General features: G+C 36.0%; 1 protein-coding gene across 2 annotated transcripts; it reads left to right on the top strand.

Moving 5' to 3' along the window:
- Positions 1-1936: 1936 nt before the first annotated feature.
- LOC127661830 (phagosome assembly factor 1-like) lies at positions 1937-18793 on the top strand. 2 transcript variants are annotated; one of them, XM_052152750.1, is made up of 16 exons: positions 1937-2892; positions 3367-3449; positions 3847-3930; positions 4029-4072; positions 5221-5300; positions 5419-5513; positions 6775-6839; positions 7140-7252; positions 9103-9236; positions 9370-9453; positions 10979-11061; positions 11316-11359; positions 11509-11558; positions 11734-11792; positions 14236-14308; positions 14897-18793. In XM_052152750.1, exons 1-16 carry the CDS (start codon positions 2829-2831, stop codon positions 14984-14986), a joined length of 1245 nt encoding a protein of 414 aa, XP_052008710.1. In that variant the 5' UTR covers positions 1937-2828; the 3' UTR covers positions 14987-18793. The 2 variants fall into 2 exon arrangements, with proteins under 2 accessions (XP_052008710.1, XP_052008709.1); XM_052152749.1 differs by having other exon boundaries at positions 6742-6839.
- The last annotated feature ends 643 nt before the right edge of the window (positions 18794-19436 follow it).

Raw genomic sequence — 19436 nt, 5'->3', positions numbered from 1 at the left:
CTGGACTGAACATAAAAAGTAAAGAGCTCCATATCTTTCTAGTGCCCAACAGATATACAGCTTTTTTAATTTTTTCCTGTAAAACACACTTACATATATATATATATTATTTTTTATTTTTTTTTAAGATTGATGCATTTACATTTTATAATAAATCTCCATCCATTTGAATTGAGTAACTTTAATAAAATAACATTTAAAAATGTATTTATTGTTTCATTAATGTAATTTTGTTAAACATTACACAATTCAATTTGATGGCATTTTGTTCTGTAATTGAAATGTGTAAATCTTAAAAAAATAGGCTAATATTTTTAATGGAAGGGTGTCCTTTATAAATAACAACATTGTAGTTAGGACATTCTGTGCAGAGTCAACTGATCCAAAAAGTAAACTCTTTTTCTGGCTTTAGGCTGACTCACCTGACATTCAAGGTTAGTATTATAATTATTCTGCTTTATTCTGTCATTCTGAAATTCTAAGCCGAACCAGTTCATGAAAAAAATTAATCTTTGAAAGACGTTTTAAATAAATAAATCAAAGAAATAGTTATATATAATATTTTACAAGGTCTTCTACCAAATTAAATGAACAAATCTTATAGTATTTTTCTTCTTTCCTATTTAATAATTTATACATAAATATAAAATAAATAAATGTACAAATGTGCCAAAAAGTACAAATGAATAAAATAAAAATATAATTATATTTGAGTGAATTTCATTGGGGAACGGCATCAAACTACGTTTGTTAGGGGAATAAAGCGTATTTCTATATTTTCTCCACTAAATATTCTACGAAAGCTTTGCGGGTTCCGGGTTCATAAATATGTGGGATCTTTTGCGCAATTTTGACCATCGTGAGTGGCCAGAGCTCATTCACGCAACAGATTGACAGATGCACACGGGAATCCACGGACAACTGATCCACACATGCATGGAACAGATCCACACTTGCTCAATTTCCATATCCATGCTCAAGAACAATGCACAAATATATGGGTTTCTTTACTCATAATACCATCCACAAATCCATAAGTGTATGTGTCTGTAATTTAATGCTCAAATAAATGCTGAGCCCTTTGTATTGGCATTCTTCGATATTGTCTGCTCTGCAGTTTTGACACACACCCATCCACCTTGCAACTACCCTCCACCCCCCTCCTGCTACTCAACCTGCACTTAAGATCTGTGAAGAGGATGTGTTTCCGGGTCTTCCGTAAACAAAAGACAAGGAAAACAGGTTGTGTTTCACCCACTTGTCTAAAATCCCGTGCTGACCAGCTTGCCCCCATCTTCACACAGATCCCTGAGCAGTATGAAGTTCCCTGCTGCTTCAAATGCTCCACCATCATCCCTTTCCCAAATAAACTGTTAAAATGTGTGTGCTTAATGCAGTGTGGAAATCGCAATATAGTGTATTTTTTCCATCTGAGGTATTGCATTTTTTTAGTTACTTTACAGTAAAGTTACTTTAGACTTGCAAGCCAAATTCAGTTTTAAAAATAACCAAACAGAAACATATTTCTCCTCAAACTCATCAATCTGTTGTTCTTTTGAGAGATGAAGGCTAGTCCAATGCTCTTCCCTTTTGAAAGAATAAAACAAACTTTATCAAACCAGCACTGAGAGAGAGAGAGAGAGAGAGAGAGAGAGAGAGAGAGAGAGAGAGAGAGAGAGAGAGAGACAAATGCACAACAACAAGAACACAATTACATCAGAGTCTCTAATTTATACTCCTCACATGTCTTAAACTAGCAGCTTTAATGAACAGTATAATTCAAAATAACTGTACAACACACAGGTTAAATGTATATTTTAGCAGCATCTTCTGTTCGTGGAATTCGCTCGCGCTGAGTCTTTTATTTTGAAGTTAATATTCAGGAAGTGCTATCTGGTTCGCAAAGGAAGTTGATTTATCAGCTGATCCTGCTGTTTTGGATGGAAGTTACTGTTGGTACGGAGGGGGCTTTTTCTTTATCATCTTAAGCAAGCGTATCATCTTAAAGAAACCGGAAAACAAAGCTTCATGAAACCGAGCGTTATTTGCGACGAACGACACGGAGGAACCCGGAGAAATCCGCGCTGTTATGAACAGATGAAGATCACAACGGCTGATCTGCTTGCCTGCAGTTGAATCATCACAAAGAAAGAAAACAACGTCAGGCTCGTGCGAGTCAGTGGTAGTCTGATATGTGTGCATCGGCTCATCTCGCCTTGAATTTGGCATAAATCGCTCACGATACATGCGATGTAACTGACAGGACTAGACGTATTTTTCGTTGGTTGGAATAAACGGTAGCTTATGTGTCTTATGTAATTCAGCCGTAAGATCTGATGAAAGTATTAGCTTTTTATTTTTTAAACGTTAGCAGTTGAAAAATAGTTTCTTGGCTCGACGTCTGTATATGAATTGCATGAGGTTAAAATATCTTTAATAAATACATGCTTGTGGGAGTTTGTAAAATATATGTAGTCTGTAACCTGACATCAGTGTTGTTTACTTGTGATTTATTTAATCTTTGTCGTATTGACCTAAAGTGTGTTTGTGTGAATTAATAATTGTATATTGTTATTTATAAGCATGGTGACTGTGGTATGGTTAGATAGCTGGAGCGCATCACTTGTGTTTTGACATATCTGACGTCACGAGCGTCGCGTGTCACTGAAACGGTGTGGGCTTTTTAAGAATCCCAGTTTGTTGAAGTCGGACTACATTGAGGAAGGTTTGTTGATTTAACGGTGGATTGTTCAAGATTCTTCGAGACGGACGATCCAGATCTGGCGCGGTCAGAGATCCTCGTTGATATTCCCATTTTCTCCCCGCCAATGCTTGATCTGGAGGTCGTTCCTGAGCGATCTTTGGGAAATGAACAATGGGAATTCACATTAGGTGAGTGTTTGTGTGTGATAAGTTCAGTGGCTAAAGTAACCATTACATAAAGGGCAAGTGCTGAATTAGCTAATGTCACTCTTTGTACAATGAATGCAGGATGTTCTCAGTCCTTTAGAAAATTAGCCACAAATTTGACATCAAAGTCAGTTCAAGTTGGTAGTAGGTTTTTACAAATACATCACAAGTTGTTTGACTTGTTCAGCTGACCTGAAATTGATCAATAATTTGTCCCTTCAGTTTTTTTTGAATAATATATATATATATATATATCTCACTGGAGATACCACTGGAGTATTAAACATACTATCCTATTAATTTAAATTGTATTCTGTTTTTATATAGGCCTAATGACTGGCTGACTGGCTTAACAACCCTTATGTTGTTTTTACGCCACTCCTTATTTGTCAACATGTAAATGTGAACTGAAAAACAGGGCTAACTGTCTATATGTTTGGCCTAATTTGATTACAGGGATGCCATTGGCCCAGGCCATTTCTATATTACAGAAACACTGCCGAATCATCAAAAATGTCCAGGTGCTCTACAGCGAACAAGTAAGGTTCTGACATGAATACCGTCTAATTTAGTTAATGCATTAGGTATCATGAACTAACAATGAAATATATATATTTTTTACAGCACTTATTAATCTTTGTTAATGTTAGGTAATGAAAATGCAATTGTTTATTGTTAGTTCATATAGTGCACTAACTAATGTTTACATATACAACTTTTGGATTTAAAAACGTGTTCCTATATGTTGAAATGAACATTAACCAAGAATAATAAATGTTGTAAAAGTATTGTTCATTGTTAGTTCATGTTATCTAATGATATTAACTAATGTTAACAAATGGAATCTTCTTGTAAAGTGTTACCAACTGACTAAAGATATCTCTATGGTTTCTTGTGGATTTATTTGGATCTGACCTGTTTCCTTTCCCCAAACAGATGCCACTTTGCAACGACCTCATTCTCAATTTGACTCAGGATGGAATTAAACTGCTGTTTGACGCCTGCAATCAGAGACTGAAGGTGAGAGGTGATTTTAGTTTAGATTACTTGTTAAGTATGATACATTTCTTTTACATCACTCTGCAGATATATCTCCATTGAGTCGTGTTGTTTTGCAGGTAATTGAAGTGTACGATTTGAGCAAAGTGAAACTGAAATACTGGTAAGTGATCTTATGGTTTAGCACAATTGGTGTAGAAGTGTCTGTAGATGATACTTAGGGTAAAGACTGCTGTTCTAGATGTTGTTGACATAAACATGAATTAAAAGTTGCTCGAATGTGTCAGCGCTAACAAAAAAAAATGGAAATCCCATTTTATTTTTGTATTACCATGGTATTCTTTGAAATACCTTAGAGTACTATATCAATATTTTATTCATTTAGCACAGTACCACTGAATCAAAATATCATGGGATTACCATCTGATACCACCACTTTACCATGGTAAAATCATAGAATGTCTTTGTAAAGAATCAACTTGGGGTGAATAATGAAATTAATAATTATCAACAATTTACCTTTTATTTTTTCACCAAAAATTCTCTCATCATTTATTCACCCTCATGCCATTTTAGATTTGATATTTTTATTCTGCTGAACACAACGAATATTTTTAGAATTTTTATAATATTTCAGCTCTGTAGGTCCATACAATGCAAGTGAATGGTGGGCAGAACTTTGCAGGTCCAAAAAGCACACAAAGGCAGCATAAAAGTAATCCACACAACTTCAGTAGTTAAATCTAAATCTTCAGAAGCAATATGATAGATGTGGGTGAGAAACAGATACATATATAAGTCCTTTTTTGCTAACAGTCTCCACTTTCTAATTTTACTTTTGTTTTTGGCATTTCAAATTCTTTGTGCATATTGCCAACTATTTGACAACTGTTTCCCACCCTCATCTATCATATTGCTTCTGAAGATATAGATTTAACCACTGGAGTCGTGTGGATTACTTTTGTGCAACCTTTATGTGCTTTTTGGACCTTCAAATTTCTGGTCACCATTCACTTGCATTGTATAGAGCTACAGTAATATTCTTCTAAAAATCTTTGTTTATGGTCAGCAGAAGAAAAAAGTTACATCTGGGATGGCATATGAGTGTGAGTAAGTGATGAGAGAATATTCATTTTTGGGTGAACTGCCCCTTAATAAAAAGCTTTTCCTACTGGCAGGTATTTCAGAAATGATCTTGTATTTTTGCATTGATATTGTGTATTTTTTAAATATACTTTGTGCATTAAACATTTCTGTATTAACAATATGCATCAGAAATGCAAAATAACCCATTATCTCTGTGCTTTGCAGTGGAGTACATTTTAACTCTCAGGCAATAGCACCTACTATTGAGCAGATTGATCAGTCCTTTGGTGCTACTCATCCGGGAGGTAAGCTGCATCATCAGTGTCAGTTATATGTAAAAACATATAGTCTTTTTTTGAGTGTGTGTATTTAATGTTGTTTCATGCTCTCTCTCTCTCTTTCTCTCTCTTTCTCTGTTGCCAGTATACAATGCTGCCGAGCAGCTTTTTCACCTGAACTTCCGTGGACTTTCTTTCTCCTTCCAGCTGGACTCCTGGAGTGAAGCTCCTAAGTATGAGGTGAGACTATGCCTCCTTCCCATGCTCATGGATTCTCACTCTTGCATAGTGTAAGTTAGATTCAAATAAGTAATAGAAATAGCTGAAAAAGACCTGATTGCTTTATAACTTCAGATTCAGAGAATACTGGATTTATATTGTTTTAGAAATGCCCTTTACAGGTGCATTTGTCACCCATGATTAATTGTTTCTGCAAGTGAAAGTGTCTGATAAAAGATAAAAGTGAGTAGTATTCAACGTGTCATAATCTCATATTCCGACCCACTACATGTATATTTTAAACAGCTTTTTTTTCAGCCATTGATATGATTTAATTTCATGTGAGTGTATATCATTTTATAAAGGATTATTTATTTCCTTAGGTTTACAACTTTTCAATGAGGAAAAAAAAAATACTGAATTCACCTTTAATGAAAATTCTCATCATCTACTCATCATCATGCCATCCCAGATGTGTATGACTTTATTTCTTCTGCAGAACGCCAACAATGATTTTTAGACAATTATCTTGGGTCTGTAGGCCCTCACAAGGCAAGTAAAACGTGACCAAAATGTTGAAAGTCCAAAAAGCACATTAAGGCAGCATAAATGTAATCCATAAGATTCTATTGTTTAAATTCATGTCTTCAGAAGTGATATGATAGGCGTGATTGAGAAACACGTAAATATTTTCATATTCTTCTTTTGTTTTTGGCAATTCCCATTATTCGTGCTACTTTGCAGGGAGGAGAATTTATAGCAAATAACATTTAAATAATTATCTTTTTCTTACCCAGACCTATCATGTTGCTTCTGACTGTATGGATAACCACTGGAGTCTTATGGATTAATTTTATACGCATTTTGGAGCATTCAATTGCATTGTATGGACCAACAGAGTTGAGATATTCTTCTAAAACATTTTCATTTGTGTTCAGCAGAAGAAAGAAGGTAACACATGGGATGGCATGAGGATAAATAACTAATGAGAGAATTTTTATTTTTGGGTGAACTATTACTTTAAAGCCTTGTAGGCTGGTTAAAACATATATTTTACTGTAATTGCTGTAAACAAATGTTACCAATGTATGGTTTTGTTCCCAGATTAATTTTGAAATGTTGTAAAACCAATATTGCTTTGAAAATAAGTTATTGTTAAATCATTAGTGGCAAATCTTTCCATCCATGAATCTGCTGGTATTGTAAGCGACACCTGCACATTCTACTCCTAGTTATTTTACCTTGACAGCCTAACTTTGCCCATGGCTTGGCCTCCCTGCAGATTCCTCATGGGGCCACTGTCAAACGGATGTACATTTACTCTGGAAACAACCTTCAAGAAACCAAGTAAGTGCTTGGCTTGTGTTTGGACAGGTGTTTGTTGGTGTTTGTAAGTGCGAAAATGCCATGTCACCACTAATATATGTCTGCAACGGCATATGACCATTGAGCATGCATTTGTTTATTTACAAAGCCTTCAGTTTAAAGTCATTGTCTAATTAGGTCTATTTGTATTGCTTTGTTGCCTGAGGGTAGCAGTAATCTGTATTAGTCTGAAACCTTGGGCATCTTACTTTGATTATTTAGACTTACATGTGATGCATTCCCTCAGGCAGCAATCATTGTAAATTAAATGTTACTTCTCAGGGCTCCGGTGATGCCTCTGGCCTGTTTCCTTGGTAATGTGTATGCAGAGTGTGTGGAGGTTTTGAGGGATGGGACGGGACCATTGGGTCTCAAACTTCGTCTCCTAACTGCAGGTATTACAGGCAGACAACATCCGTCACACTAATAAAAGAAAGAATTCTTCTGAAATGTTCTTTTTATATGCATGTGACTAAAAATTATTTTTAACTATGCACACCTTTAATATGTTTTCTCCAAATTGGCAATAAGATGCTCAAAATATTTTCACCGCAAGTGACAGAGTAACAACGCCATACAGAGAGTGTCAAACACTCATAAAATGCATATAATGCATAGTATAAAGATGTATGAGATTTTATATATGCCTATAAGAAACACTGTACCTGTGTGCTTTTGAGGGTAAACATGAACCTGTTTTAGACCTCTGCTCTTGCTGTCACCATATATCATCTTTCCTGAGGTCCACAGATAATTTAAGTAAAGATTATTTTCACCAAAACAGCCATAATGTAGTAATATATGATAATTTTCCAACCAGTCTCTGGCCCTCTGTCTGAAATGCTCTGATTTGGCCTTTTTAAAACTTCAACTTAAACACCCAGTGTTATGATTGGCTAACATCATGCAGCCCCTCAAATACAGCCATATTTGAAACTCAATCGGAAAAGAATGAACAAGGTCTACAATATCATAAAACAAAATCGCAGGGTTTACACATAATGCACATCCAACACATTGCATCCAAATATATTTATCTGTTCATCTCAAGTACAACTGTTAACACTCAGCACCATAAACTATCAAATGGTCATGACATTTAAAATATTCATAAATAAAACGGTTTACTACAGTTTTCATCCTTCAATAACAGTTCCTTTGCAAAGCTTGAATCGTATTATGACTGTTCACAAGCAATCAACGCTGGTATGAAAAAGTCCATGCAAATATGAACCCCTTTGGTGTTCAGGTATAGTTAGACCACACTAGGCCTGTTTGTCCTGCTCTCTGTCTGTTTACAAACTGAAGCACCAGTGGGCGGGGCCAAGAATGTGAAGATGTAAAGTGTAATGTTTTTTCACTGTAGAGGTGGTCATGAATTAATGAGCCCCCAAATGACGAAGGGAAGTCGCGGAAGTAGAGTTTTTGCAGCTTGGTTTCAACAAATGCTTTTATTGCATTGGGGATTAAGTTTTCTGAAATTTACAGTATGTATTTATAGTAGAATTACCTCTTATATGTCAAAATATCATGGACATTTTTAATCCTCATGATATGACCTCTTTAATGTCTATTTACTTATTTATGGCCTAAGTGAGATAATGTACATTCAGATTGCAAAATAAATCCCCTCAGGATTCTTTGTCACCCTATCTAGGTTTATTTTGTGATAATGACCGGCTGAATACATTATCCCTTATGTAATATATGTCAGTATTATATAATATTTCGTACAGTATATAGTCATTCATAAATTACAAAGTTGTCACAGATGAGATAAACAGTGGGGTCTCGTTTTGATTAGGGGAACACCATTTCCTGACAAGTACGGACATGTTTTGGTATGCTTGGGTCTTTAAAGGCATGTCATCATGGCATGTTAGTGCCAAAGTTAAGCAGTGATTAGAAGACAAAATTAATGTATGGTTCTGAAACAAATATTTGTTGATTTTGTTTGATAATGAGGGATTATGAACATATATATATATATATATATATATGAAAATGACAAACAGTCACAAACAACAGAAGTTTATTGTATCACTGTAGTACTCACAGAGCTAGCAAAGGCATATAAGTTGAAGTCGTAACCTTCTCGGTGTCTAATTTCCACTATTGTGTAATAACATCAGTGATGCATTCACTCACTCCTCAAAATAGTGATCCAGTGTGGTTTTCGCAATAAAATAAAATATTATAATTTCAAAAACAGCTTTTTCACTGTGTGTGTTTTTTACTGTCTCAGGATGTGGCCTGGGACTGTTGGCTGATGCGAAAGTACGGGCACTTGAGAGAAATATTTACTTTGGAGACTCTTGTCAAGATGTTTTGAGTGCTCTTGGTTCTCCACATAAGATCTTCTACAAGTCAGAGGACAAGGTAATGAGAACCCCCCACTATATACATGAAATGAGGCACATTATTCTCAAGAGCAAATTCTCAATTTCCCTTAGTCTCCAAATGTATTCAAAGTCAGTCATAACATATGTTTTCCTTGTTTTGCATGACTCAGATGAAGATCCATTCCCCCTCCCCACACAAGCAAGTCCCGTCCAAATGTAATGACTACTTCTTTAACTATTATACTCTGGGAGTGGTGAGTATCAACCATAAGTTACTTATTACTTGCATAATTTGTAATTGCTTTATGACTTTCCTGTTAGTTTGTATTTTTAGTATGGAACCATAGCGATATCAATAAATCAAAATAAGTGTGAATATATATATATATATATATATATATATATATATATATATATACACACACCCACACAGCCGTGGCCAAAAGTATTGGCAGTGACATAAATTTTGCATTTTACAAAGTTTGCTGCATCAGTATTTGTAGATTATTTTTTACATGTTTCTATGGTATACTGGAAAACAATGATAAGCATTTCATAAGTTTGAAAGGCTTTTATTGGCAACAACATTCAATTTATTCAAAGAGTCAGTATTTTCAGTGTTGGCCCTTGTTCTTCATAACCTCTGCGATTCACTCTGGCATTCCGGATATCAGCTTCTGGGCCAAATTCTGACAGATGGCGATCCATTCTTGCCTTATTAGTGCTCAGAGATGATCACAATTTGTGGGCTTCTGCTTGTCCACTCACCTTTTGAGGATTGACCACAGGTTCTCAATGGGAGTAAGATCTGGGGAGTTGCCTGGCCACGGATCCAAAATTTAAATGTAATAATCTCCGAGCCACTTCATTATCACTCTTGCCTTGTTCCAGCTGTCCCAAACAGTCAGAAGGGGGCTTCATCGGAGAAAATAACTTTGCACCAGTCTTCTTTTGTCCAATCCTTGTACTTCCTGCAGAATGTCAGTCTGTCCTTGATGTTTTTCTTGGAGAGAAGTGGCTTCTATGCTGCCCTTCTTGACACCAGGCCATTGTCCAAAAGTCTTCGCCTCACTGTGCGTGCAGATGCACTCACACCAACCTGCTACCAATATTGAGCAAGCTCTGCACTGGTGGTGACACCATTCCGTAGCTGACTTCTCAGGAGGAGATGGTCCTAGTACTTGCTGGACACTCTGGGACGTTCTGAAGACTTTTTCACTGCAGTTGAACCTCTCTCCTTTAAGTTCTTGATGATCCGGTAAATGGTTCTTTCAGGTGCAAAATTCTTTACAGCAGTATCCTTGCATGCGAGGCCATTTTGATGCAAAGCGATGATGGCTGCAGGTCTATCTTTAGAGGTAACCATTGCTAACAAGAACACAATGATTGGAAGCACTTCTTCCCTCCTTTTATATCCTCAGTCTGCTCCTATAATCCAATCAGAATGATAGAGTGATTTCACCTGACTAGTACTCGTTCACACTTTCCCAGGTTCTGCTGATATGATCAGTGAAATTATGTTAGCTGATCATTTTGTGCCAGGGCCAAACAACTGTGAAATTTGGGTTTTTGTGATAGTTAATTTTTTGGCCAATGAAGCTTTTTGCAATTATTTAAAATACATCAGATCACTCTGCACAATAGTGAATCAACACCACAAAAACTTTGCAAAACACAAAATGTATGTCACTGCCAATACTTTTGGCCACAGCTATATATATATATATATATATATATATATATATGTATATATTAGATGTGGGAGTTCTCTCTTTTCAGGACATACTGTTTGACTCTACAACCCACCTGATGAAAAAAGTTGTCCTTCACACCAATTTCCCAGGCCATTACAACTTCAACATGTGAGTGTCATTTCTGTAGGCTCCCCTTTGCTGTTTTATTTATTGTAGCAATATAAATATGTGGTTAAGTAACTCTTTCCACTAGTCATTACTATGGTGGGAAGGTTATTCTATATGGTGGTGCACAGCAGACTGGGCATATTTATTTAAAATAATTTTTTCATTTCTTTATGCTTAGAATGTTTAGAAATATGTGGTTTCAGTATCCTTTCACTAATGAACAGCAAAATAACTGCTCCTCTTTCCCATCTCAGATATCATCGATGTGATTTCAAGATTCCACTTATCATTAAAAAAGGTCAGTGTTGTCTATATCACTCGCTCTGGACTAAATTGGTACTGTCTTTTCTATCATTGTGGTTGATTTCTTTTCTATTTGCATTACTAGGCAGTTATAACTGAAGTTATCTTCTTTGTTCTGTTTTCTGTATTTGTATTCTGTTTCAGATGGAGCAGATGCTCCGAGTGAGGACTGCATCCTTTCTACCTACAGCAAAGTGAGTACATGGGCTATGCTGTAACAAACATTTTATAGCCTACACATGCTTTATGGAAAAGTTATTAGAATAGTGTTATGCTCTGTTATAAATATGCAATATAACGTTTATCGTGACTATACCTTGTCTTTTAATTGTTGCAACCAACTGTTAAATTGAATGCTTTTATGCTCAGTGGGATCAGATTCAAGAGTTGCTAGGACACCCCATGGAAAAACCAGTTGTGCTTCACAGGTAAGCGAGAGATGGAGTAGCAGATAAAGAAAGAGTGAGAGCTAATTTATTTAAAGTGTAAAAAAAAAGGGTTAATAAATTTTTTGATTGATTAGTTCAAAGGTAAACTTTGATTTTATTTAATGCCTTATATCACTACTGAGAATCTAGTATGAGTGTAATAAGGGTAATACGGTGGCCGAGAAATGCACAACAGAACCATATTACTAAAGTAAATAAAAGCAGAAAACACAACGGAAATCAGCCACAACACAACGAAATTAAGCCACAGCACAGCAAAATTAACATCAAATAAATATGTTTTATGCACTATATTATAAGTCATGTTGCAGTCTGTATGAGAGATCATGAGGCTACTCGGAAGATCCGGAGAGCTGCTTGTCCCATTGCATGTCACTAGAAGAGTTCCCCTTGTGAAGCGTTGACCGGGGAACTGAGCATTTACCCTTAGTGCTTTGCCAACCCAGCGGGGGCTAAAGCCTGCATACAGCCCATTTTTGAGGTAGCAGGACACCTCATAAGAGCTGCTGTTACACAATAGCCGCAAGTACCATGACGTCATTTTCGCATCATTGCAGGGTACGATTTAAAGCAAATGTTGCTGAAGTTATGTGCATTGCCATCTCTTGAGGCTGCTTCAGCACCATGTAGCACAACTCAATTAATTTTCCATTAAATTAGACCCAAATTGTTATCAAAGGACAAAGTTTAGGTACTCTTGCCATTACTGGAGTTTATATTGTTTATATGCATATTTCATATAGCCTACTTAATGTATTTTTAGTTACAAATATATCTTTTGTGGTTTGGCAGCTTCAATGTAACCATCAAATCTACATAGAGAGAAGCTGCATAATCATTTATAATCGTTCAGTTTGTGCAGTTAAACCAGTTTTATACACTAACCTGCAAACTCATCAACGTCACTTTGGTCATTCTTGAAGGAGTACAAAAACCTTCGTAACTTTTGTGTATATGTCCTTTGCAAGGAGCTCTAAAATACTCCTCCTGTGTTGTGATACCTGTGCCTTGTGACCTACTTCAGTAACAGGGTTTCCGCAGGTCTTAAAAGTCTTTGCCCTTCCACAAAATAAGGCCTTAAAAAGGTCTTAAATCGGAGCAACAAGTCTTTAATTCATAAGATCTTGTCATGTAATGTTGTATGAGGGATTGTTTTCCTGTTGCGTTTAAGTAGGGTGACCAGATGTCCCGTTTTGAAGAGGTGTGTCCCCGACAATTCTCTAAACATTGTAATTATATCCTGGTTTCAGCTGGTAGGCTCACTGATTTTTTTCTGCTTAACATTTGATGTACTAATTTTCCTTCTTGCTATTGTCTTTGGTATCATTTGCAGAGAAGAGAAGCAATGGAATAAGCTACATGGAATTTGTACATTTAAAAAAGCTCAAATGTGGTGAAGTCGTGAAAAAACTAAATCATATAAATGTTCACAAACTATATAGCCTATACAGTTAAGTGCGGAACTTTGCATAACCCTTTTGTTTTTATACATTTCCACACCCCTTTCAGAATGTATACAAATAGCCAATAAGAGATTATATTTTTTTATGTTGTACTGCCCTTCAAAAGTTATTTACTGTTCAAATGTTTGCACCTTTTAGTTCTTCTTATGTTGCCTTCTTGAGCATCAATAATTGTTTGCACCTTTTGTAATAGTTGTGTAGTGTAGTAGTCCCTCAATTGTCAAAATCTGGACCTCATATATAGCCACTGATGGGAAGAACTCAAATGGGCAGAAGATGCTTAGAAACCAAATAATTTGACTGTAGTTGTGTTTTTTTCTTAAGAAAAGTAGACATCTCCACTGCTCAGGGATTCAGCAGGGATTCATAAACAATTATTATACAAACAGTCATTGATCATTGAGAAAGCAACACACCATATTAGAAACCAAGGAATGTAAACTTCTTAACAGGATCATGTGTGTAAATTCAGTTACTATTTTGTTGTGTGGAATATTTGTGAGGATGTGCTATGTCAAATAGCTTCTTCAGGGCAGCACTAAATAAAAACAAAATGCAACACACACACACACATTGATTCCTTAAATTTTCTTTAGTTGGTCTTAAAAAGGTTTTAAATTCTTAAATTTAGCTTCAGAAAACCTGCAGAAACCCTGTTTAAAAAAGAGAGCACTATCAAAAAGTTCAGCTAGACACCTCTGTTTAAATCAGCCTAATATGCTGGTCTCCCAACTTGTTCTGCCTAGTCTGTTTGATTCTTTAAAGGAGTTTTGGGAACTTTTCACCTGGCCAGGCTCAGGGAAAAGCTGAAGACCAGCTTGGCTAGGCTGAGAGACCAGTTTAAACCATTTTAAGACCAGCAAACCAGATTAGGCTGGTTTAAAATGTTTATTTAACAGGACTTTCTTTTTATGAAACCCTGTTTTAATGCATTTGATTAATTGTACTCTACACTCCAGGTCATCATCTGCGAACAACACCAACCCCTTTGGTTCAACGTTTTGTTTTGGACTGCAGAGGATGATATTTGAGGTATGTGACCTGGCCAGCTACGTCCATCTGTGTGTTTGTTTTACTTCGCCAGCATGTATTAAGTGGTACTATTTTATTAAAATGTAAACAAATAAACTTCTCAAGTGGCAAAATTTGGTATTCACAAAGCACTTGCAGCTGTGCCATGTCCACACTCGAGTAAGAATGTAATTTGCTCATAGACAACTAAGCACTTAAGCTGATGTTATTTCTGTGCAAATACCACCACCAAACAAAATTGCTTAAAATATTGATTTCAAAACAGCTTTCTAAACATTCTCCCATCTTCAATTGATCAAACATCCAGATAGTCCCACCCCCAACTCATACCATTGGTTGAGTCTGTGTTGTTATGTCTCATGAGACGGGACACTCCGTCTCATGAGACAATTTGCATGAGCAATTTTCATGTGCCACGGAGACACAGTGTTAAAAGTTATTTTTTTAAATTACCTAAGAATGGCTTGCTTATAGTTATCTACATATTAAGCTGGGATAGGAAAAAGTATTTTAGTACAGAAAATGTTACACACTTTTTAAATTATCTACTGAATGCATTTCTCCATCCCATTGTTGCTATGGTTACAGGTCATGCAGAATAACTACATAGCTTCTGTGACTCTATACGGAGCACCTCGTCCCAGTAGCCTGGCCCGTGCCGAGCCAAGTGCCCACTGAGGAATCCGCCATGTCCACGGTGCCCGTCCAGCCCTGCAGAGCCTCTGAACTGACCAGTGTAGTGTGCTTTCACTTACTGCTGCCATCACCCAAGCTAAAGACAAACTTGCTGGGAGTTTCTCCTGAGTTCCCTCAACTCCTCCTCCCACACGATGATAGAGGCCCCAGTTCAGTCTCATTAACAAGAGCATGGAGGCAGCCCAAAGCCTGATAATTATCCCTGATTACCATGCAACCCTGGCTCCGCCCCAAAGCTTTAACTCAGACATTTTTATTGTATTTGTGGATGCACAGCGATCCATTTCCACACATACACACATATGCATACACATGCACATTTGTTTGTTCATACATAGTCAAATGTTGCCTGGTCGTTCATTTTAATATCAAAGAAGCAATTTTTTGTCTAACCTTTGACATTTCCCATACCAGATGCACCAAAGGGCATACATTTGACCTCTGCACACGAAACACTTTAACAAAACACACATCCAATCAACATTTATTTTCAAAAAGACACTGAGGATGCACTCAGAACAAAGTCAAACATGGACATTGATTGCATAAATTGAGTGACGGGTGGTTTTGTATGCATTTGATCTATGTAAGATTACAAGCACAAGTTAGCACAGTGTGAAAGTGTGCTGGTGGATTCATTGCTATGAACATTTTCTCTTGGTGCATGAGCAGGCTCGCACATACACACAGAATTACGCTCATAAACATTTATAATTTCATGCCATTTCATACCAAGTCACCAGCACAGATTACCTCCATTTCAATGCTATACAGTGCAAAGCATTTACTCATCTTTGAGTTGGTATTATTGTTTTATTTTAAATAGGCTTTTGTTTCAAAGAAACATAAATGCATTAGTTTTTAACAATTGCACTAAAATACACCTAATTTACTTGATAATTGTCTCCTGTCACTGAGAAGCATTTTAATTGAGTCTCAGAGAGAGAAATAATAGTGGGGGAGGGACTGACAACGTGCAATCTGGATTTCAGAGCTCTGAAAGTAGCACTCCTGACTGGAGAGAAAAGCCATCCATCCTTTTATTTCTCCTTCCCTCTGGATCTCATGGCGTCACGTCCATTAGCAGCATCCTCTGCATTTTCTTTTGTCCATGTTAGACAGACATGAAGTTTATCTCTTACCTTATTCAGTATCTTCAATTCTTAACTTCAGAATTCGGTTTCTGTCGTTTGATTGCCAAAACGTTAGCCAAAGAAGAAACAGTCATTCTCATCATTTTAAATATCTCCCCATACCACAGCATAAGAACATTCCCTTTTGATTTGAATTAGACTGACCCTTATTAGTTTTAGCATTCAATTTATTGATCGATTCTTGCATTTGAAAATTGTTACTATTCTGCTATTTTGATTTGGAGCCGTCTCTCTTTCTTTCTACTCAACGTAGTTTGGTGGCGGTGTTTCTGTAGCAAGTAGACGCGATGCTTTCTGCAACACTCTCTACTGGTGTGTCCATGTCTGTACAGATCTGTAAATAGTGTGCATTTTCTTTTGTCTCATTGGTTAAAGCTAAAGGTACACTGCAAACATGGTCATGAATATCTTCAGTGATATTGGTATGGGACTGAACTAAATGGAATTTCCTCCAAGACAGAGTTTTTGGGGTTTCTTTTGAGTGCCCTTGAAGGACACCAAATCAGCATCCCTACACTGTTGATCTGGATGGAACAGCCTAAGGTTGACCACTATTGGTAGAGGATCAGGACTTGTAATTAAATTGAGTTGACTACAGCGTCAAGTTCAATAGATGGTTTATAGAGTTCACCTCTAATAGCTACAGTTCATATGTCAATCTACACTCACTCCTTTGGTGTCATTGCAACATCCTTTCAGACTTCTGCAGTGTTCGGTGAAGGCTAATTTAAGCATTTAGCTTTCTGTTGCATTTACTTTTCCCATAACCTGTGCTGGTAAACGGTTGATGATGTTTTATTATATTTTACCCTTGGCTGTTGGTGATTTAAAAAGGATAATTCTCTTAACATTGTGCCTCATCTCCCACCGAGACTGTCTTGACTTTTCTATGTTAATGAAATTGTTTGAACTGCTTTGTGTATGTCTGAGCATGTAAGGCTAAAGTGATAGACAGTCATAGTCCTGTTGTTTAAAAAATGTAACCTAAGTATTAAAGACATCAAGAAAACAAACTCAAGGTTGGTTCTTGAACTCTTGTCATGAAGGGCTAGTTGACTGGATGTTCAAATGTATTTAATTGATCATCAGTAAATCATAATTTAACAGATTATTTAACTGCGCTTTTGAAAGTTTAGTTCACCCAAAAATGAAAATTCATCATTTACTCACCCTCATGCCATCCCAGATGTGTGACTTACTTTCTAATGCTGAATAGAAGAATATCTCCATACAATACAAATTAATGGTGATCAGAACTTTGAAGGCAGCATAAAAGTAATCCAATAGACTCCATATGACTTTCTTACACATACCCATTATATCGCTTCTGAAGACATGGATTTAACCACTTGAGTATGGATGAATTTTTGCGGCCTTTTTGGACCTTCAGAATTCTTGCCACAGTTCACTTGAAAATGCAGAGCTGAGTTATTGTTCTAAAAATCTTTGTGTTCAGCAAAAGAAAGAAAGTCATACACATCTGGGATGTCATGAGGGTGAGTGATGGGAGAATTTACATTTTTGGGTGAACTATACCTTTAAGTACAAAATTAACTATGAGCTGTTTTATTATAGCAGTCAATTTAGTCATGCTTAGTAGCTACTTTTTTTCTATTGATCGTTAAAGGAAATTTGTGTTTTAAGGATTCAAAAATTGTGCTATCGAACATGCAGTTGGCCCTCCATTATTTGAGCTTCACGTGGTGGTTGTGGTGTTTCTAGAGAAAATACAACTTGCACTTTGTTAAATCTCTGCGAATTTCAACTTTAAAGACTTTTAAAGAAGTAAATATAGCTAGATCTTAAAAGAAAATAACACAAATTTGAACTCTTTAGGGCTGAGTATATATTCTTGATGCACAAATGGAGCCTCAATTAAGGAATTGCTCGTTGTTAATAAGGAGCAAAACAACCACTGTTTTAGTGTTATTTGGAGAATATTTCTGTGGGGGTATAGTCTGATGGGCTGATTGCCTGCCCAATCTCAGGTGGTTCTTTTTTTTAATACCAGGAGCAAGTGAATGCTTAATATTCATCAAATGGGTTTTGGCTGTATTGTTTCATCTTCAAACTTCCTTCTATTTTTGCCTTGAAATGAATGATTGATTGTCCTAGGGATTATAAATAGAAATGGACAACCTCCATACAATGTAATGTGCAAATTAATGCTATGTATTGTATCCTTCTGTTTTTTCCCCATCCTCCAAAGTGATTGTTTTTTTTTTTTTTTTTTGATTCTGTACATTTAAGCCATTTCTGGAAATGGAACTTATCCTCAATTAAAAATGTGTGTATCTACAATTTATTGCACCGTGGTGTTTTGTATCAGATATTTTTTCTTCTGTAGATTAAGGAACATGTAAGCAGAAGATCAACTTTATCAGTCATTTGTTTTCATTGTTTCTTTCATTCTTTTTGTTTTGTTTTTAAAGCAATAACCATTGCGCCAATGATTATAGATTGGAATGGTCTGCTATACTGTATGTTCGTTAAAAGCTCAAAAAAAAAAAAAAAATGCTGTGACCATTGGATTTGGTCCTCATTGAATCTACTGAAAGCATTACATATATATATATATATATAAATTAAACTGCTAATTTTTTTTACAGTGTGTTAAACAAAAATATTTAATGAATGGATGTAATAAATTGAAAAGAAGTGAAAGAAGAAATGTCTTTTGTATAGTCTTTTTTTTTTTTTTTATTGTCTTTTTAAGATAAGGCCAAAGCTCACTTTCTGAAATTCAGATAAATCTAAGACAGCAGATCATCCAAAACAATTCAGCACATTCCCAGAGTAGTTCCACTTGTCTAACTGTAATAAAGGACATTTACAATTGGCAATGTATAACTTAGTACCTTTGAATGCATAAGAACTTTAACAAAACATTAGTTTTGTGCATTCAAAATGTGTTTTTGTTTTATAAAAGTAGAATGAGGTCAGTTCCTTTGGCCTTCCTGTGTCTATAACAAGACCTTGATCTTTCAGCCATAGTCTACAGTGATCCCATTTGAAAACAATAGTGGATAGCTCAATGATAGAGCCACTAAATTATTAATCTAGAAAGGTTTAGATATTATAGGACCATCAAAAGAAGCAGAAGTGTTATCACTAATTTATTTTCTGGGAGCTTATGCATAGCATTTTCTACTCATAGTATTTGCATATGTGAATTAAATTTCCCATTTGGGGTTTTAAACTGCCTAAAATTCTTGTTTAGTTTTTTGTAGGTGTATTCTACTTATTTCCTGTCTGTTTTTGGAATTTAGTTTTTTTTT

This window comes from Xyrauchen texanus, chromosome 21, assembly GCF_025860055.1.
Source record: "Xyrauchen texanus isolate HMW12.3.18 chromosome 21, RBS_HiC_50CHRs, whole genome shotgun sequence".
Taxonomy (NCBI): domain Eukaryota; kingdom Metazoa; phylum Chordata; class Actinopteri; order Cypriniformes; family Catostomidae; genus Xyrauchen; species Xyrauchen texanus.
Note: the sequence above shows the minus strand (reverse complement) of the source record. Positions and strands in the feature narration are given on the sequence as shown.